The sequence below is a fragment of the Oncorhynchus mykiss genome, chromosome 5 (genome assembly GCF_057628025.1).
Source record: "Oncorhynchus mykiss isolate SJ-2025 chromosome 5, ASM5762802v1, whole genome shotgun sequence".
Taxonomy (NCBI): domain Eukaryota; kingdom Metazoa; phylum Chordata; class Actinopteri; order Salmoniformes; family Salmonidae; genus Oncorhynchus; species Oncorhynchus mykiss.
This window is the reverse complement of record NC_143026.1, coordinates 46,022,563-46,044,051: the sequence shown is the minus strand read 5'-3', so window position 1 is coordinate 46,044,051 and position 21,489 is coordinate 46,022,563. Positions and strand designations below refer to the sequence as shown.

At 43.8% G+C, this 21,489-nt stretch overlaps 1 protein-coding gene across 1 annotated transcript; it reads right to left on the bottom strand.

The window, feature by feature from the left end:
- Positions 1-5,061: 5,061 nt before the first annotated feature.
- Positions 5,062-20,087, bottom strand: LOC110523940 (procollagen galactosyltransferase 2). The gene is made up of 12 exons (XM_036977674.2): positions 19,434-20,087; positions 18,684-18,794; positions 16,281-16,398; positions 15,881-16,015; positions 15,550-15,754; positions 15,249-15,368; positions 15,035-15,111; positions 14,760-14,866; positions 14,466-14,598; positions 10,470-10,597; positions 9,965-10,171; positions 5,062-6,970 (listed from the first exon to the last, which is right to left on the bottom strand). The coding sequence occupies exons 1-12, from the start codon at positions 19,634-19,636 to the stop codon at positions 6,739-6,741; spliced, it is 1,776 nt and encodes a 591-aa protein (XP_036833569.2). The 5' UTR covers positions 19,637-20,087; the 3' UTR covers positions 5,062-6,738.
- Positions 20,088-21,489: the final 1,402 nt, after the last annotated feature.

The window sequence follows — 21,489 nt, the reverse complement described above, 5'->3', positions numbered from 1 at the left end:
CCCATCAAGTTCTTACCATTACTACAGTTACCATAATGATCTAGAGCTATATATATACAGTGCCTTGCGAAAGTATTCGGCCCCCTTGAACTTTGCGACCTTTTGCCACATTTCAGGCTTCAAACATAAAGATATAAAACTGTATTTTTTTGTGAAGAATCAACAACAAGTGGGACACAATCATGAAGTGGAACGACATTTATTGGATATTTCAAACTTTTTTAACAAATCAAAAACTGAAAAATTGGGCGTGCAAAATTATTCAGCCCCCTTAAGTTAATACTTTGGAGCGCCACCTTTTGCTACGATTACAGCTGTAAGTCGCTTGGGGTATGTCTCTATCAGTTTTGCACATCGAGAGACTGACATTTTTTCCCATTCCTCCTTGCAAAACAGCTCGAGCTCAGTGAGGTTGGATGGAGAGCATTTGTGAACAGCAGTTTTCAGTTCTTTCCACAGATTCTCGATTGGATTCAGCTCTGGACTTTGACTTGGCCATTCTAACACCTGGATATGTTTATTTTTGAACCATTCCATTGTAGATTTTGCTTTATGTTTTGGATCATTGTCTTGTTGGAAGACAAATCTCCGTCCCAGTCTCAGGTCTTTTGCAGACTCCATCAGATTTTCTTCCAGAATGGTCCTGTATTTGGCTCCATCTATCTTCCCATCAATTTTAACCATCTTCCCTGTCCCTGCTGAAGAAAAGCAGGCCCAAACCATGATGCTGCCACCACCATGTTTGACAGTGGGGATGGTGTGTTCAGCTGTGTTGCTTTTTCGCCAAACATAACATTTTGCATTGTTGCCAAAAAGATCAATTTTGGTTTCATCTGACCAGAGCACCTTCTTCCACATGTTTGGTGTGTCTCCCAGGTGGCTTGTGGCAAACTTTAACAACACTTTTTAGGGATATCTTTAAGAAATGTCTTTCTTCTTGCCACTCTTCCATAAAGGCCAGATTTGTGCAATATACGACTGATTGTTGTCCTATGGACAGAGTCTCCCACCTTAGCTGTAGATCTCTGCAGTTCATCCAGAGTGATCATGGGCCTCTTGGCTGCATCTCTGATCAGTCTTCTCCTTGTATGAGCTGAAAGTTTAGAGGGACGGCCAGGTCTTGGTAGATTTGCAGTGGTCTGATACTCCTTCCATTTCAATATTATCGCTTGCACAGTGCTCCTTGGGATGTTTAAAGCTTGGGAAATCTTTTTGTATCCAAATCCGGCTTTAAACTTCTTCACAACAGTATCTCGGACCTGCCTGGTGTGTTCCTTGTTCTTCATGATGCTCTCTGCGCTTTTAACGGACCTCTGAGACTATCACAGTGCAGGTGCATTTATACGGAGACTTGATTACACACAGGTGGATTGTATTTATCATCATTAGTCATTTTGGTCAACATTGGATCATTCAGAGATCCTCACTGAACTTCTGGAGAGAGTTTGCTGCACTGAAAGTAAAGGGGCTGAATAATTTTCCACGCCCAATTTTTCAGTTTTTGATTTGTTAAAAAAGTTTGAAATATCCAATAAATGTCATTCCACTTCATGATTGTGTCCCACTTGTTGTTGATTCTTCACAAAAAAATACAGTTTTATATCTTTATGTTTGAAGCCTGAAATGTGGCAAAAGGTCGCAAAGTTCAAGGGGGCCGAATACTTTCGCAAGGCACTGTATATATTAGGAGCATCTGCTCTTTCCATGACCAAGACTGATCAGGTGAAACCTATGATCCCTTATTGATGTCACTTTTTAAATCCACTTTGGGTGACAGGTTAAAGAAGGATTTTTAAGCCTTGAGATTTTTGAGAGATGGATTGTGTATGTGTGCCATTCAGAGGGTGAATGGGCAAGACAAAGGATTTAAGTGCCTTTGAAACAGGGTATGGTAGAAGGTGGATCAGTTTGAATAGCCGGATGTGGAGGCCCTGTGCTAGCGTGGTTACATGTGGTCTGCGGTTGTGAGGCCGGTTGGACTGACTGCCAAATTCTCTAAAACGATGTTGGAGGCAGTTTATGGCAGAGAAATTAACATTAAATTATCTGGCAACAGCTCTGGTGGACATTCCTGTAGTCAGCAAGCCAATTTCAGTTCTTAACGATTGCAAGCATACCCATAACATGATGCAGCGACCACTATGCTTGAAAATATGGAGAGTGATACTCAGTAATGTGTTGTAATGGATTTGCCCAAAACATTACACTTTGTATTCAGGACCAAATATTAATGGATTTGACAAATATTTTGCACTATTACTTTAGTGCCTTGTTGCAAACAGGAATATTTTTATTCTGTACAGACTTCCTTCTTTTCACACTGTCAATTAGGTTAGTATTGTGGAGTAACGGCATTGCTATTGATCCATCCTCAGTTTCCTCCTATCACAGCCATTCAACTCTGTAACCATTTTAAAGTCCCCATTGGCCTCATGGAGAAATTAGGAAGGACGCCTGTATCTTTGTAGTGACTGGGTCTCTTGATACACCAGCCAAAGTGTAATTAATAGGGATATTCAATGTCTGCTTTTTTTTTACCCCTCTACCAATAGGTGCTCTCCTTTGTGAGGCATTGGAAAACCTCCCTGGTCTTTGTGGTTGAATCTGTGTTTGAAATTCACTGCTCGACTGAGGGACCTTACAGATAATTGTATGTGTGGGGCACAGAATTGAGGTACTGTAATCATTAAAAAATCATGTTAAACACTATTATTGCACAAGAGTCCATGCAACTTATTATGTGACTTGTTAAGCCAATATTGATAGACTCAAGGCCTTTCAGCTTTTAATTTGAAATTATTTGTTTAAAAAAAATATATATTTTTTTCAAGTCCTCTGACCATAGGACCGGTTCCAATCCAAGTACCAATGCCGTTTATCAAACTCTAGGCGGTGCTATGGTAAATGCTTGACTTGGGCAGGAGCTCACCGGAGATGAGTAGCGGCACCTCAAAATGTCCTACTGCTTGAGCTCCTGTTCCTCTTGTAGAATATTAGCTCAAAAGTATTTTGGCACTCCTGCACCTAAATATAAACAGTACCAGATGCCAAAATGAGTACCAGTACCTATTTATGTCCAAGTCAAGCACTGGCTATGGTCAGATGACATGAAAATAGATATCTTTGGCCACGCACACCAGTGTTGGGTTTGGTGTCGAAAAACGGAAACATATGCAGAAGAGTACCTCAAACCTACAGTAAAATATAGTAGTCCATTTTTTTATGTTATGGTGCTATTTTGCTTCTTCTGGTCCTGTGGCCCGTGTTAAGGTCAGCTGCATCATGAACTTTACCAAGTACCAGGACATTTTGGCCCAAAACCTGGTTGCCTCTGCCAGGAGGCTGACCTTTAGCAACAAGTGAATCTTCCAGCGAGACAAAAACCCCGACCACACATCAAAATCCACAAATTAGTGGTTAATTGACCACAAAATTAACAATACACAATGGCCATCTCAGTCTCCAGACTTGAACCCCATTGAAAACCTGTGGTTTGAATTGAAGAGGGGAAGTCCATAAGAGCAGATGAAGGATATCAAGGATCTGGAAAGATTCTGTATGGAGGAATGGACTAAGATCCCTCCCAACGTGTTCTCCAATCTCGTAAAACATTTTAGCAAAAAGGATCAGTGTCATCCTCGCAAGGGGACGTGCTAGAGTATTGACAACAGGGGTGCCCCCATACCAATAATTTCAACCCCTATCTTTTTCATTTCCTCCCCAGAAAGTCAACAAAATGACTTTCTCTGAGCAATTGTATTAGTATAAAATGTAATTTCCCAATTTTTTTGAGCATACAATATAGCTCAGTATTTCTATTATTTTGCATCTTTATCGAGGGTGCCAATGATTATGGACCTGACTGTATATATGCAGGTGTATTATATAAACGTATATAAATATATGGTACGGATCACACCTGCAATCACAACCTCCAAAGGTATGTGGATCACCTATTCTACAGTACCATTATGCTTAGGCATTATTTTTCTGCAGTGATCATATAAGGAGAAAGTTGCCTTATGCCGCCCCATATTTCTGTGACCTCAAAGAACCCTACCTTCCCCTCAGAACCAATTGGAGAGCTTGGTGATGTCCCCACCCCTGGAAGCGGGTTCTCTCCAGTCCAGACAGCCTCTAGCCAGATATGAAAGAGCAGTGCAAAGCAGTGAACTCGCAGCTCTGAACTGGCTGCAACATAGAAACTGTGCCACGCGCACACACACACACACACGCACTTGAATAAACACACATGCACGAGTAAGATACAGCATGAACCGGTGAACACTCAAGTTCCTCCTGAAGAACAGTTCTTGAAAAGGATGTCTTTGAGCTACAGTTATTTTCTATTCAATTATAGAACGTTTGAAGATGTTATTCCGGGACCTTCTGCCGACTATCGGCACTGGAGAAATTAGGTCATCGAGTTCACAGAATCGTATGCAGTTGACAGAATGTCCCTAACTAAAAGGTTACTTGCATGTGTGCAGTTCAGTGAACCCTGGCATATAGGTTACCATGCATGCGTGTGGGGAGTCCCAGGAATGTACCCGCCTATTTCAGAACCATCTCTGCTCAGCTTAGGCAAGTCTTGTTATCTAGAGGGGGGGGGGGGGGGTAATATTGTGACATGGATGGATAGACAAACTTGTTCCACAGCGTGGTTAGTGTTTGAGAGAGAGAGAGAGAGCTAGCTCTTGTGGAAACAGCAAACAGTGAGTGGACATTTAATATATATATTTATTTATTTTCCAGCTCCTGCCCAAGTTGGGTGTGAGTAGAAGACTCTTATTTCAGAGTTACTACACTTCCCTAAAAATGACACTTCCTACAAAGGGAAAAAGAGAATTTCCCTTTTCAAAATTCCAGTCAAGGTTTACAGAATACCATCACTGCACAGCAAAGTTTTAATAAGTAACAGATTAAATCAATATTTTAAACTTCTTTTTTTTTAATGGCCTACATGTTGATTGGTTAAAGGGGTATGCCCTCTTGTGGTGCTTTCATGTCAGCACATAATGTATCTTCAAAATTAAAGGGTACATTTCTATCAACGCATAATAAACAAAATGGTGTAGATTTTTATTAATGTATAAACAATTAAGTTACATAATTGTCACATCCATTTTTAACACTTTTGGCACAGGCAAGGCTCCTGCCAAATGTGCTACTTTTGCTTGACATAAACACTGAGTGAACAAAACATTTTCTATGACAGACTGACCAGGTGAAAGCTATGATCCCTTATTGATGTCACTTGTTAAGTCCACTTCAATCATTGTAGATGAAGGGGAGGAGAGACAGGTTAAAGAAAGATTTTTTAAGTTTTGAGACAATTGGGCAAGACAAAAGACTTAAGTGCCTTTGAACGGGGTATGGTAGTAGGTGCCAGGTGTACCGGTTTGAATCTGTCAAGAACTGCAACCCTGCTGGGGGGGGTTTTACGCCCAACAGTTGCCGGTGTGTATCAACAATGGTCCACCCCACTTGACACAACTGTGGGAAGTATTGGAGTCAACATGGGCCAGCATCCCTGTGGAACGCTTTCGGCATCTTGTGGAGTCCATGCCCGCACAAATTGAGTCTGTTCTGAGGGCAAAAGGGGGTGCAACTCAATACTAAGTGTTCCTAATGTTTTGTACACTGAGTGTACATGCATTTCTTTAACAAAAAAAGGGAATTTCACTACCCTTAAGACATTGCACCTGGGTTTAATGGTTGTGCATTCAAAAATCACAATATAATGCTAAAAAATAAATTAGGAAAACTGTATATAAGAATTGTACAAATAATGGAACTTGTATGCATTTATAAAACACCAACACAAACCGACACCAATGAGCTCAGTCAGACTGTAACACGATCGCTGTAGCAATTGGCACCATTAACAACACCTAAGTTGGCCGGCTTCTCTCTGGTCTGTTGACTTCGGTCTGCTCTAGTGAGAGACTCTACCACGAGGTCAGGCATAGAGAGAGAGAGAGAGACACTGCTCCTGTCGTAGATCAGTCACACTGCTAGCTACAGGATCCTTACCTTGTGTGAGGGCTCGCAGTTCAACTTGTATGTTGTATACTTGTATAGTATAGTTACTTTGCTAAAGTAAAGAAAAACCTTTTAAGACTGTTCTCACAATACACTGAATAAGAGTGAAATGTGATATAAAAGAGAATGGGTTCCCCCTCCGGTCATTTCTGTCGGCCGACCCCCGGGGACTAAGTGTACAGAGAGGTGAGTCCAGACCCTGGAATGTTCAGTGGATGCACAGATGGACAGCCAAGGACAATGTTCATGAGTCAAATTATTTTTTTTAAACGTCAGCATCCGTACACAGACAAAGCCACACACAAACACTTTGAAAACAGATCTGGGGTCACTTGATGTGAGCAGACCAAGTCTCTGGAGCCTCAGCCGGCGTCACCACCGCATGCATATCCAGTCATTCCCAGTGACTACGGACAGACAGACCCAGTACAAAATGGCGAAATAGAAATATACAGTCAGAAATGAAGGCACTTGTGAATAGCAGAGATCTTCCTCTCTGTCAGCAGTGACACTTACAACCAGGAACCCATTACACTTTTCACACTACGGAGCCAAACCGATCCAATCTGTGCTGGCTACATTAGTTTCTGGAACCGTGCTGGAAAAGAACAGCGTGAAAAGACAACATCCCAAGTCAGCCCAGTGCGGTTTGAGTTGGCCCGACAGTGTGAATCAGGCACTAATATGGTTGAACTAGAGCTCATCCTTATACGTTGCCTGCAGCATGTCGGATTGAGGTGCCCCCTTCAGGGTTTTGTGGGAACCCCTCCAGTCTGTTCGCACGTTGTCGTCGTCCCACAGCGTGGAGGTCTCCGTGTCGCTCACCCACTCGGGGTCCCCAGCGTAGTGGGCTGGTTGCACCAGTAGGGGGCGTGTAGAGAACGCCTGCAGGTTACGGTTAGGGAAGTGAGACTTGTAGTCCTCACTGTGGAACAGAAGAGTGAGATTAGATATCAGGTCAGATGGCAATATTAACATATTAAAACCTCTAATTGAGAGAGTTACCAGCGGTCACAGGCTATAGACAATGATGACACGTAGAGAAATGTAAAATCCCACTAGAAAACTAGCAGTTACGTGGTTGAGAGTACTGTCCAGATTACAAGATCATGGGGCATACTTTGTTTAGTATAGAAGCCTATCGTCGGCCACAATTCACTGCTACTCTAAACAAAACTATAATCTTAATCAGGATAAGAGTTTTGAATGTGACCTCTAAAAATGACAAAAGAACATTCCGAGAGATTAATACAAGCATGTGAGAACACGCTCAACATTTTGTGGAAACAAGGTTATTATAACACAAGTACCGGGGATATATCAGGCTTCTGTAGGAATGACAACTTTCTTTGGAAGAAATGAGTCAGTGTGTCAGAATGCCCAGATTCAAATCCATGTGGTTCTAGTTAATTATTTTCAGGACAAGTCAAGCTTATCAAATCAGAAGAACCACTGAGGGGAAAAAGGAGAATGGGAAGAGGGGAAAGGTGGAGCAGGGAATAGGGATTTATGGCAGCTGGCCAGGTTTCCACGCATGACGGAACACTAAGGCAGTCTTAAAAGGACACCGAAGCATTCCAACAGCCTTCTCCCAAGGCTCAGAACAAAGTCTCTTGGCTTTATTAACTTGGTCTAGCAGCCAGAGAGCCAGAGAGAGAGAGACAGAGAGAGAGAGAGAGAGAGAGAGAGAGAGACAGAGAGAGAGAGAGAGAGAGAGAGACAGAGAGAGAGAGAGACAGAGAGAGAGCCAGAGAGAGCCAGAGAGAGAGAGAGCCAGAGAGAGAGAGAGAGAGAGAGAGAGCCAGAGAGCCAGAGAGAGAGAAAGCCAGAGAGCCAGAGAGAGAGAGAGAGAGAGCCAGAGAGCCAGAGAGAGAGAGAGAGAGAGAGAAAGAGAGAGAGAGCATTGACCACATGAAACTGGAATGTTATGACAAGCCAAGTCAGTCTGCAGAAAGCCTGGAGACATTGAACTTAAATGAGAATGCGCTACATGTGTGAATTGGCCTATATGGAGAGGGCTAAACTGAAATGTTTCTTCAGAAGAAGTGTGAAAATCATATGCATAAGCATGGCAGCAATTGAAAAGGAACCGTTTGGAGATTATTGGAAAACTAAACCAAAGCTGAGGACAAAACAGTTGACCTGACAAGACTGAAGCCAAACATTACACTATTGGGCTTGACTGTACTTTTCACCGCATACATTCAGTGACATGATAAGAATATTCCCGGAAAAGGTGGGGTAGGCGCAACATAAAACAAAGAAATTACAAGGGTTTGAGTGAGAGGACTAACTGGCGTCTCCAAGTGGCCACACACACACACCTCTCCAAAGTGTGCACAGTTCCTACGTAATTTCAGCGAGCTTTAATGATTGAAAGAAGAGTATTTTAACTATTGAGGAACTAGAGAAAGCACACTTGCTGTTGTTGTTTACGCAATCCAAAAACGGCCCATTATAAATCGCAATCTGGGTCAGGTGGGCATCCTTTGAAAGCTCGTTCTATTTCCTAACATGACTAGCTAACTTATAAAATATGATCTTACAGTGTTAGGCATTCACAGGGAAAAATCAGTAAAGCACATCGTACTTTTGGTGCGCATAGAAAGGAGTCATGAAATGTAATAAATTGTGGCACATTAACAGCATTTATAACGCCTCCTGAGTGGCGCAGCGGTCTAAGTCGCTGCATCGCAGTGCTTGAGGCGTCACTACTTACTTGGCTCATCGCACTCTAGCGACTCCTTGTGGCGGAACGGGCGCTTGCGGGGTGACTGCGGTCGTCAGTTGAATTGTGTTTCCTCCGACACATTGGTGCGGCTGGCTTCCAGGTTAAGCGGAATGGTGTTAAACGAAGCGCCTCTATCCAGCAAATTTGGGTAGTTGCAGCGACGAGACAAGATCGCATAGGATATCACGAAATTGGGGATAAAAAGAGGTCATGAAGTTGAATAAATTGTGGCAATATGGAAGAAAATGAAATGTATTGTACAAGAAATCAATATCACTCCCTAAAAACACAACCTTATGGAACAATCCTTGGATAGATATTCAGAATTCACGGATAAATTGGTCCACATAGAAAACGGAAGACATAGAAACCGTAAATGCCTTGGTAACAGGAAATACATTTATTTCCATGACAGTGTTAAAAAGTCATTTTGGACTGATCCATGTAGATAGATGGAGGGGGGAGGGCTACAGACTGCTATAATTTGCCCGTGCTACAGATGCCTATATCGGTCCACTAATACAGGACTAGAGAAGGCTCAGTGCCCTACTTTTGTGAATAAATAAAAAAAATATTCTAAAGAAAATACTTTAAAATAATAATATTTCAAATGTATTCGGATTCAGCACCCCTACTTTCCGCAGCTATGTTATAAAGTCCAAAAGTTATGGGCGGATCAGAGAGTTGGCTGTCAGAAGAATTACAATGTAAACTTACTTTCAATCTGTCTGTCTGTCTGCACATTTCAAGCCTTAACAGGACATTGTTTACCTCTCATGATGCACTGCAATATTGAGCGGCACAAAGCAGCTTTGAGAGAGTTACAGCTTTGTAGCATGATCCTTATATGTCCATTGTTGGCAAAGGATGAAGGATGCTCTTAGTGATACAAAACTTTCAGGAAACTCACCCTAGTATTGGACTCTTGGAGCTGGCATTCATCAAAGACAGGTTGGATACTTATGACACTGGCTCTCTCACTGACTAGGTTTTGAACCCAGGTCTTCCGCAATCCACAAGACTGTTATCCCTTTGAGCTAAAGTCGGGCGATTATTTTGGGTGTACTTAACACAATTCTTCAGGTTTCAGTTCCACTTACTTGGTGTTTTTTGGTCTCATTGACTGAAGGAGGACTTGCGAACGGCTAAAGAAATGAAGAAATAAAGAAATGTCAAATGAATACTTACTTGATGTGTTTATCGTACATGATGGGCAGGAACTCGTCGACGGGCAGCATCTTGGAGAGGGGTTCGGCGTTGAGCAGCTTCTGGGCCCCCTGGAGAGAGATGGCGTAGGACAGGGTCCAGTAGGAATAGTCTGCTACCACCAGGTTCCTCACGTTCTCCACCACCTCCTCCTCGTCACCCGGCGTCACCTGCTTACGGCCCAGGTAACTACGGACAGAGGACGGAGAGAGAGGCAGGTCAGGCAGAGGATGACGTATTGCTAGTGTAGTAACTGCTGTGGAACGGGACTATTCTTTATTCCACTTGCGTAATAATAAAATAAACAATCGACTTAATATGCAATTATTACATTAGATGTAACAATTAACGCCCCCCCCCCCCCCCCTCTCAACCGAGTTTAGCTCATCGTACGAAATGACTCCAGGGCAGCTCGGCCCTTTCCTCTCCGTCTCCATGACAACGCGGGTGGGCGGCTGTCGCCTGAGTGACTGTGACACTGACTCACATGATGTCCCAGTCCAGTTCCACCATCTCCACCTCCTCCATCAGACGGAGCACGCGTCGCTTGAAGTTGGCCTGGAAACGCACGTCGTCCTCGAAGATCAGAGCCTTATCCATCTGCTGGTCTACCATCTGAGAGGGAGGGAGGGGGGAGATGGAGGGGTGAAGAGATGGAAGGGTGAGAAGAGAGGGGGAGAAAGAAAGGGGGAGCAAGGGAAAGACAGTAGGGGGAGATGAGAGCAGAGAGGGACAGAGATGGATGAGAATGGGTGATAACTAATAGTTAAGAAAAGCTCTAATGACAGACCAGAGAAGCATTTCTGCTTCACTGAACAAGTCAATTAAGCTGCTGCTAACATAACCCCCAGGTCTGTTGTGTGTGTGTGTGTGTGTGTGTGTTCCTCCGGGATCTTGTTTCCCATGAGTATAGCAGTCGCTCTAATCACCTATTCTGAAGCTCTACTGTAGCCAGATATTTTAATGTTCAAAATACATATTTTTGTTAGAGTTTGTGTCACTGACAACCACTCAGAGGGGTTATAAGATTGGTGAGATCAGTTAGAAAGTTGCATAAACACACAGGTTAATAAAAAATAAAAAAAATGTAACACCATGGAATTTAAGTTGGAAGAATTTGTGGAAAACCTTACTTGGGAGTTGGTAGATACATTTCCGAAGGCGAATCTGCTCATCAATGCAAACAAAGAATAATGACATCAAAGTGGCACATGCAGATTCAAAAAGCTAGTAGTCAGAGTTAAATCATTACAGCTTTGGTGGAGGAGGAAATCCTGGAGAGGGAGGATGATGAAAAGGGTTTCTACGGGTGGTAGAGGACACCCTGTAGACGTGCAACTGAGAGAGGTGGAACTCAAGGCAAAACGGGAGCAACAGAAATGGGAACTTTAGCACAAGGAAAGGAAGAGAGAACGCGCACCCAGACTAGAGCAAGAACGTGAACATGCGATTCGATTAAAAGAGATGGAAGCATGGCAAAAAGAGATGGAAGTACTCAGAATCAAGACAGGCCCATCCTGTACCGTCAGAGTTTGATTTGGGTCAGAACAGGCAGCTTGTACCACCTTCCAACGAAAAGGAGGTGGACGTATATTTTCCTCTATTTGAGAGGACTTGACACGTCCTTAAAATGGCCGTGAGATATTTGGTCTCTGCTCCTCCCAAAGTGTTCTTGTGGGAAATGCTGAAAGAAATAAAAAGTGTACGCCGCTTCCTCTCTTGACCAGAGTTCAGATTACAAGCTTCTATCCTCCGGGCTTACAAGTTGGTCCTAGAGGCATAGAGACGACAGTTCCGTAAATAACAAAAAAGACAGAATCACAAAGCCGTGTTGAATTTCGCAAGGCAACACGCATGTCTTTTTGACCAGTGGTGTGGTTCTCAAGAGGTCAAGGATTTAAAAGACACTCCTACTACTCAAACAGTTCAAGAAGTTGCCTTCCCGAAAGGGTTGCTACCTACATTTATGAGCACAAGGACCTCACTCCTGAGAAAACTGCAGTGTTGACACATAAAACTACCTTCAAAATCAAATCGTATTTGTCACAGGCGCCGAATACAATAGGTGTAGAGCTTACAGTGAAATGCTTTCTTACAAGCCCTTAACCATCAATGCAGCTAAGAAAAATACCTACAAAAATAACAAAAAATTAAGAGCAGCAGTAAAATAACAATAGCGAGTCTATATACAGGGGGTACCGGTACAGAGTCAATGTGCTGGAACACTGGTTAATCGGGGTAATATATACATGTAGGTAGAGTTATTAAAGTGACTTATGCATAGATAATAACAGAGAGTAGCGGCAGAATAAAAGACTATTTGCAATGCAAATAGTCCTGGTAGCCATTTGATTAGATGTTCAGTAGCCTTATGGCTTGGGGGTAGAAGCTGTTTTAGAAGCCACTTGGACCTAGACTTGGTGTTCCGGTACCTCTTGCCGTGCAGTAGCAGAGAGAACAGTCTATGACTAGGGTGGCTGGAGTCTTTGACAAATAAAGCACCCGGCAGTTACCCCAACCCAAAAGCAATCCAGAGACGTCACCTCATACTGTGAGGTTTCAATCTTTTTCCCCTAGTGACCAAAGACAAGGATCAGCAGAAAACGGATTCTTCGTATACGGCAGTTTGTCATTACTGCCGTGAGAAAGGACACGTGGTCTCTCAGTGTCCTAAGTTAAACAGAAAGATGAGAGAGGGGGAAAGCAGCTTCTCCTTGTGAGAGCACACCCGTGAATATCTGGTTGGGATATCTCAGATGTGTATAAACCCATTGTTTCAGACGGGTTCGTGTCTCTGCAGAGTGGCGATGCTGTTAGGCAGCATGTGAGGATACCGCGAGACACTGGGGCAGCCCAATCCTTAATATTGGAGGGTGTTTCGCCTTTGTCTGAAACTTCAGCAACTTGTTAGTTTAAGGTGTGGAGATGGGGTGCATGGAAGTTCCTTTGTATAATGTGGAACTCAAGTGAGATCTAGCCTACCAGTGAAGTAGGTCTCGTTCATTTTGGGCAACAATTTGGCTTGAGGGAAATTTGTGCTAAATCTTGTCGTTTGTAAGGAACCCAAAGAAGAGGAACCTGATGGGTTATCAGAAAAGTACCCTAGAGTGTTCATAGTGTGTTTTGTGGGTACTATTTAATGAAGCTGCCAGTTGAGGACTTGTGAGGCATCTGTTTCTCAAACTAGACACTCTAATGTACTTGTCCGCTTGCTCAGTAGTGCACCGGGGCCTCTCACTCCTCATTTTATTCTGGTTAGAGCCAGTTTGCGCTGTTCTGTGAAGGGAGTAGTACACTGCGTTGTACGAGATCTTCAGTTTCTTGGCAATTTCTCACATGGAATAGCCTTCATTTCTCAGAACAAGAATAGACTGATGAGTTTCAGAAGAAAGTTCTTTGTTTCTGGCCATTTTGAGCCTGTAATCAAACCCACAAATGCTGATGCTCCAGATACTCAACTTGTCTAAAGAAGGCCAGTTCTATTGCTTCTTTAAAATCAGAACAAAAATGTTCCAGCTGTGCTAACATAATTGCAAAAGGGTTTTCTAATGATCAATTAGCCTTTTAAAAGGATAAACTTGGATTAGCTAACACAACGTGCCATTGGAACACAGGAGTGATGGTTGCTGATAAATGGGCCTCTGTACGCCTATGTAGATGTTCAATTAAAAAAATCTGCCATTTCCAGCTACAATAGACATTTAGATTCCAGCTACATTTAGACATTTCTGATCAATTTCATGTTATTTTAATGGACAAAAAATGGGCTTTTCTTTCAAAGATAAGGACATTTCTAAGTGACCCCAAACTTTTGAACGGTAGGTAGCAACGCATTTAAGTTAACCATTTTGTGAAATGTAATATTTTCTGTTGGTTGTGAGCAAACTCGTCCAACAGAAATACGTGGGAAGGTATTACAGGCTTTGTCATTTCCATTTATATTTCGAGGTTGGACATTAGCACTGATTGGTGTCACCTTGTCAGTCAGTATGCGTTACACCTGGCTTGTCATCTCGTTAGCCAGGTGATATTTAAGAGCGGCTGGCCCAATGCTCCAGTTGGCATGAGAGATGTTGGAAGAGCTGCACCTTTTTCTTGTTATATAGCTTTGCGGCTTTAAGTTGCTAAACAAAGCCTTTCTGTCTTGGTTTAGTTTGCGTCACTTAACTCCATATTATAAGTTGGAGAGGGTTTTTATTTTGGTTTGCCTGGTCTGGGGCCAATTTTGTGGGCACACATGGTGGGTGTCTTTTAGGCCTCACTTTCAGTTACATTTAGTACATTGTCATTTAGTCATAAATTGTCATTCTTGTTGCTAGTCAACATTCAGTGGACACCCCCATGAGTGTCTTCGAAAAGCCCTCCTTGAACCCCACCTGTTTTGTTTTGGTTGTTGTTAGTGACTGTTTGTTAGTTCCCTGTTCTGTTTGAGCAACAATTCTTGGTTTCTTGTTGTGAATGTATATTTGTGTCTAATCCTCACCTCCTTCCAGATGTAATAGTGGCTGAGGAAGCATCCCACCTCTCCTTTGGTCAGGGTACGGCGAGAGAACGGGTCATAGTAACCAGGTAGTATGTCCACTCCAAGGATCTTTATATCACTGCTGTTCAGCGCTCTGTAAGACACACGCATACAGTGTCCGTCTTTCTCTTGTAAGTACATGTCCCTCAGTGCTATAGCTCTGCCAAGCTTTGCGTCCTCGCCCATCCTGGAAATCAGACTGAATTCAGCTCTGTTTAGAATGATTCAGCCTGGATTATCAGGCTAATTTCTCACCCTCCGTCTATGGCGTCCACCACTTTGACGTCGATCTCCAGCTCGTTGAGAGAGTACAGCATCCTGTCCCTACGGTCCTGACGCCGACGCAGGTTGATCAGGTACACCTACATTAATGGAGAGTCGGGGTCAGAGGTCAACTAAGACACAATGATCCATAGATTGAGTGAGCGAGTAGAACACCATTCGTCTACAGCAGTTTCCCCCCAAACCAGTTCTACTTATTTGCTCTATTCTAGTCCTTGAGAGGTTTGGGCGCCCCTGGGCTCTGTCACCTCATCAAAGCCCATGAGGTCTCTCCGTTTGGGGAAGAGGCTGACATATTTGGAGGGGGCCATGGAGGGTCCGTCAACTGGAAGGAGAACAGAGTTGTTGTTAATACCATAAAGGTATTACAGATCTTTCACTGTTAGTTATAGACCATAATAAACATACAGCATATAGCACCTAAACTCAAATCACTGTAGAATATGAAATAAAGTTTCTTACTCATGGCGTCTAGGATGAGGTGGCTGAAGTTGATGCTGTCGTCCTCTATGGTGTGGTGAGGCTTGGCTGGGACGTTCAGGTATCCATACCTCACCTTGTTGCACAGGTACATCTGCACCTCTGGAATCGCACAGTCAACTCGGTCATCAAAACAGCTAACGTCAACATGGGAGTACCAGCAACACGTGAATGGAACCATCTGGCCTCTTACTTTGAACTCGCCGACGTTTGCGATTATATGTTACTCGAGCGAGAGAAAGTGTGCGTGCTTTACTGTACATTCTGCACTGTAGGCCCCTACCTGAGACGCGACAGGAGAAGGCGAAGACGATGATGTCATCAAAGGGCCAGGAGTAGTCCTGGTGAGGGGGGTGGAAGGCCAGCTTCTTCATACCCGTCTTCCTCATGTCCAGCAGGAAGGTAGAGTGGACCATGGGCATCGGGTAGCAGCCCAGCCGATGGCGGTGTCTGGTGGGGAAATACTCAGCCGTACGCCGGTAGTAACCCTGAGTACAGACACACAGATCAATCTGTCATTCAAACAAAACCCAGTGTGCAATGTTATACACGTGTAATTTTCACACGGGCATGTGTAACCAGACACATACCCAAGTGCGCACACGCACTCGTACCTGTGGAGTGATGCCGCACCAGTAGTTAGAGTAAGCTCCCTGGGAGTCCAACATGGGGGCGACCACAGACTTGTTCTCTGCTATCAGGAGGTTGAGGGTCTCTGGGTTGGTCAAGATGTTGTCTGTGTCTGCATACTGAAGGAGTATGAGAGAGAAGTATGAGAGAGAGAGTGTGTTTTTTGTGAGTATTCAGGTTTGAGTAAAGAGTCCGAGATGATCTCAAAAGAGAGCCAGGGTTATTGAAAACCAATGGAGGAGATTTGCAATTTTAGTTTACTTCCCGAATTGAAATAGAATTTATCCCAACAACCCTTGATTTCAACTTCTAGGCAGTGGATAAGCTAATGCGATAAACCTAGAACTTCTAGTCAGTGGACAGAGTAGACATTTGGGACTGTACCAGTATGTAGTCAGCCCAGCGTTGCTTGGCGAAGTTGAGAGCAGCCTGTTTGAGTTTCATCAGGTATTCATATCTGCCGTTGCTCCAGTATTTAGGCCCCATCTCTCCTGGGTAGGACCTGCACAGGCCAAACAAGACACACACAATCAATCACATGCGCACACGTGCTACAGTATCAAAACAAATTTGCACCGAATACAACTTTACATTGAAATGCTTACTTACAAGCCAATGAGTCAATTTGCAGGTGCACAGGTTGGTCGAGGTAATTGAGGTAATATGTACATGTAGGTAGAAGTAAAGTGACAATTCATAGATAATAAACAGAGTAGCAGCAGAGTAAAAATTAGGGTGGGGGGGGCACCCACTACCCCCGCCTGCATGGCTTTGAGGTACCAACTACATGACCAAAAGTATGTGCTCGTCGAACATCTCATTCCAAAATAATGGGCATTAGTATGGAGTTGGTTCCCCTCTTTGCGGCTATAACAGCCTCCACTCTTCTGGGAAGGCTTTCCACTAGATGTTGGGGGGAAAAAACTGCGGAAACGTGCTTCCATTCAGCCACAAGCGTATTAGTGATGCCGGGCACTGATGTTGGGCTGTTAGGCCTGGCTCGCAGTCGGTGTTCCAATTCCTCCCAAAGGTGTTTGATGGGGTTGAGGTCAGGGCTCTGTGCAGGCCAGTCAAGTTCTTCCACACTGATTTCGACAAACCATTTCTGTATGACCATTGAAGGGCCTTCATCCAACTGTTGCCACAAAGTTGGCAGCACAGAATCGTCTAGAATATCATTGTATGCCATAGCGTAAAGGTTCCCCTTCACTGGAACTAAGGGGCCTAGATCGAACCATGAAAAACAACACCAGCCCACTATTCCTCCACCAAACATTACAGTTGGCATAATGCATTGAACCAGGTAGCATACTCCTGACATCCGCTAAACCCAGATTCTTCCGTCGGACTGCCAGATGGTGAAGCGTGATTCATCACTCCAGAGAATGTGTTTCCACTGCTCCAGAGTCCAAGGCGGTGAGCTTTACACCACTTCAGCCAACACTTGGCATTGTGCATTGTAATGTTTTTTTTACCCCCTTTTTCTCCCAATTTCAATTACGATCTTGTCTCATCGCTGCAATTCGGAGTCTTGCATCCTCCGAAACATGACCCACCAAACTGAGCTCCTTAACACCCGCCCGCTTAACCCGGAAGCCAGCTGCACCAATGTGTCGGAGGAAATGCTGTTCAACTGACGATCGCAGTCAGCCTGCAAGCGGCCGGCATGCCACGAGGAGTCGCTAGAGCGCAATGAGCCAAATAAAGCCACCATCCCCGGCAAAACCCTCCCCTAACCCAGACGACGCTGGACCAATTGTGCGCCGCCCTATGGGACTCCCGGTCACGGCCGGTTGTGACACAGCCTGGGATTGAACCCGGGTCTGTAGTGACGCCTCAAGCGATGCAGTGACTTAGACCGCAGCGCCACTCGGGAGGCCTTGCGCATTGTGATCTTAGGCTTGTGTGTGGCTGCTTGGCAATGAAAACCCAACCCGACGAACCGTTCTTGTGCTGACATTGCTTCCAGAGGCAGTTTGGAACTCGGTAGTGAATGTTACAACCGAGGAAATAATTTTTACACACTACATGCTTCAGCACCTGTCGGTCCGTTCTGTGAGCTTGTGTGTCCTATCACTTTGCGGCTGAGCCGTTGTTCCTAGACATTTCCACTTCCCAATAAGCACTTACAGTTGACCCGGGCAGCTCTAGCAGGGCAGAAATTTGACGAACTGACTTGTTGGAAAGGTGGCAATCTATGACGGTGCCACCTTAAAGTCACCGAGCTCTTCAGTAAGGCTATTCTACTGCCAATGCTTGTCTATGGAGATTGCATGGCTGTGTGCTCGAGGTTATACACCTGTCAGCAACCGGTGTGGCTGAAATGGCCAAATCTACTAATTTGAAGGGGTGTCCACATACTGTTGTGTGTGTGTGTGTGTGTGTGTATAGTGTACTTAGAGAGATACAATTAGAAGTCCACTGAGGTCAGGTAGCACTGTGTATCAGTATACTCTGTAACCACCTAACATTGTTTTTGAAGCTCTCTTTTCTCTTCATCCTTTTTTAAAGTTACATTCCTTAAACAGCATGTTTTAAATATTACTCTGTGTGTGCTAGTAAGGCTTTACAACAAAGCAGGGGCTGATGTTGACCAGATGTTTTTAAGCCCTTGGCCTTAGGTTCTGGGAGGTGCACAACTATCAACAACATGCACTTTTTGGGTGACAATGTTGAACTCATGATAATGCTGAACAGGACTCATGAAAGATGGACGCTCTATAGGTCTCCAATCTCACAGACTTTCGGGGAAAATACAAGATAATGCTGAACAGAAACAGAACTTACGTAGGATGCTCCATGGGCCTCCACTCCACATAGTGATAGAACTTCTGCATGACGGTCAGCCATTCTTTCAGAACAGCTGTAGTGTTGTCAGCGTTGTGATCTGTTGCTGCCCTGCAGACATGGGAATAAAGACACTGTCTGGCACTTATACAGTGTATACCGTGACCACTTGGTTTGCATACAAGCACCACACAACTAGGAATCAAAGACACTGCAAATCGGATAAACCGATGTGGTAACATTACACATGCAATCGAGAAAAGCCACGCACATCGTTTGCCCTAATGAGGAGTTGATCATGAATATGCAGAAAGATTTCCGTATGAAAAACATAATATGCACAAGAGGAAATCCCTTTAGGGCTACAGTGGAATCACATGGAAATGTCATCTGTGCAAAGCATACAGTAACATGCAGACAGTAGTGTAAAGTATAGGCTGTTATAAATCATATAATTGCGTAATGCAGTGTAACAGTCGGCCTAGCCTACAATTTAACTTTCATAAACTCTGCATTAGAGACTAACTTGGAAAACAAAGTTGGAGTAGCCTACAGCAGCAGAAGCACTCATTATTGTATAAGTCGGGTAACGATCGAGGGTTCTAAAGGGATTGTGGGGACTGGGGAGAAGAGGGGTGGTATTTTTTTTATCTAAACTAAATGCGATTGACCTTTGATCGCCGGCGAGTTTGATACATTCGAACAAATAGCGTCCAGGGAAACAGCGCTGGCGGGATGGCTGCCACTTACCATACAGAGATGCGGTTTTTGGGATAGTTCTGCCTCTCCAACGCCCCGAGGTAGTATGGCAAAGAGTGCGCCGCGTTCCGAGCAATGATCGCAATAATAATCGTTGGCGGCTGAATTTTCGATTCTTCTTGATATTTTTCCTCCGAAAAATAACATTCTGTTCTAGAAACGAAGGCCACTAAAACTAAAACCCAAAGAAACATGGTGGAGTTCACAGCCCAGTCGGCTGCTCCAGCTCCCAGTCCGCGTCAGCACTAAGTTTTAAAAAATGTCTTTCTCCTAAATGTTTAACCCTCCCCTTAAAATGCAGCAGATGAGGCTCTTTCCGTGCCCAAATCCGACGTGTGTCGGCGAAAGGTTTTAAATTACATCTTCTACAGCTTCCGCACCAACATCTGTCAGAAATGTTGGCGAGGAACTACACACGTAGTGCAACTAGCTAGTAATTTAACTAGTGGCATTGTGGCAGTTGCATTTAATTCACATCTAAGTAGGTTTTTCAGTAGTTCATATTTTTGTTTCTATGTACAAGTGTAACGTTAGCAAACTACTGGAAATACACACTACTTTTTTTTTGTTGCAAAAATAAAATATGGGTGAACTAGGCTAGATAAAAGGTCCTGTTAACCTGTTTTCAGACAACAACAACTCCCAGCTCAGAGTAGGTTTTAGGGTGATGTTAAGACACTGCTCAGACAAACTCGGAATCAGGAGTAAAATCAACTCATAAAAGTTTCTCAGCTGGTAATCGTAACGGTTTGAGGTAAGGCAAAGGAAAGATAGTGATGACACTCAATAACATTGGTTATTCCCCACTATTTGTAACAATCGCGATGAGGCATCGCCACCTGTGAACTCTAAGCACTCCCATGGTGAATGTCATTGTAGCCTACATCAAATGTTGCAATGGTAAAACGTTTGATAGCTACACATTTCGCCTGACACGATAACTTTGCCTACTCTTATTTGGCATGCAAAACCTTATTTAACCAATTCTGACCATTTATTTGAATGACAGTATCATGTTGAGATTTTTATAATATGTATTATCTTTTTATGGTGTTTTCTGCAATGACCCTACTCATCATTGTTTTACAGCCTGTGTTCGTAATGGCTTCACAGTGAAACAACCTGTCCTGATATGTCATAGACACTTGCTAAAAAACTTTAATGAGCAAGCCTTCCTTCACGAACTGGCCTCTGTATATTGGTATAGAATCAGCTTGATCCCCTCTGTCGAAGGTGCTTGGACCTTTCAGTGGTATTGTTAACAAACACACCCCCTTAAAGAAAATGAGAATTAAAAACAGGTTCAGCCCCTGGTTTGACCGTGATCTTGTAGAGTTACTCCACCTCAAGAGTTGCATTTGGCGAAAGGCTCGGCACAAGCATACTCAGGCTGACTGGCTGCGGTTCAGGTGAATGAGAAATAAGTGCACTCAGGCTATCCGGGAGGCCAAAGTTAGTTACTTTAAGGATCGGTTCTCTCTCTGTGGGTCTAATCCCAAGACGTTCTGGAAAATTATTAAAGACCTGGAGAATAAACCCTCCTCCTCACAGCTGCCCATGTCCCTTAATGTTGATGATGTGGTTGTTGCTGACAAGAAGCACATGGCTGAGCTTTTAAATCACTACTTCATTAAGTCAGGATTCCTATTTGACTCAGCCATGCCTCCCTGCCCATCCAACATTTTCTCATCTCCCAACCCTTCTAATGCGACTATCCCCGATGCTTCTCCCTCTTTTTCCCCTGCCCCACTACAAAGTTTCTCCTTGCAGGCATCCACTGAGTCTGAGGTGCTAAAGGAACTCCTTAAACTTGACCCCCAAAAAACACCTGGGTCAGATGGTTTAGATCCTTTCATCTTTAAGGTTGCTGCCCCTATCATCACCAAGCCTATCTCTGACCTTTTTAACCTGTCTCTCCTCTCTGGGGAGGTTCCCATTGCTTGGAAGACAGCCACAGTTTAAATAAAGTGTCCTTTATTTAAAGGGGGAGATCAAGCTGATCCTAAATGTTATAGGCCTATTTCTATGTTGCCTTGTTTATCAAAAG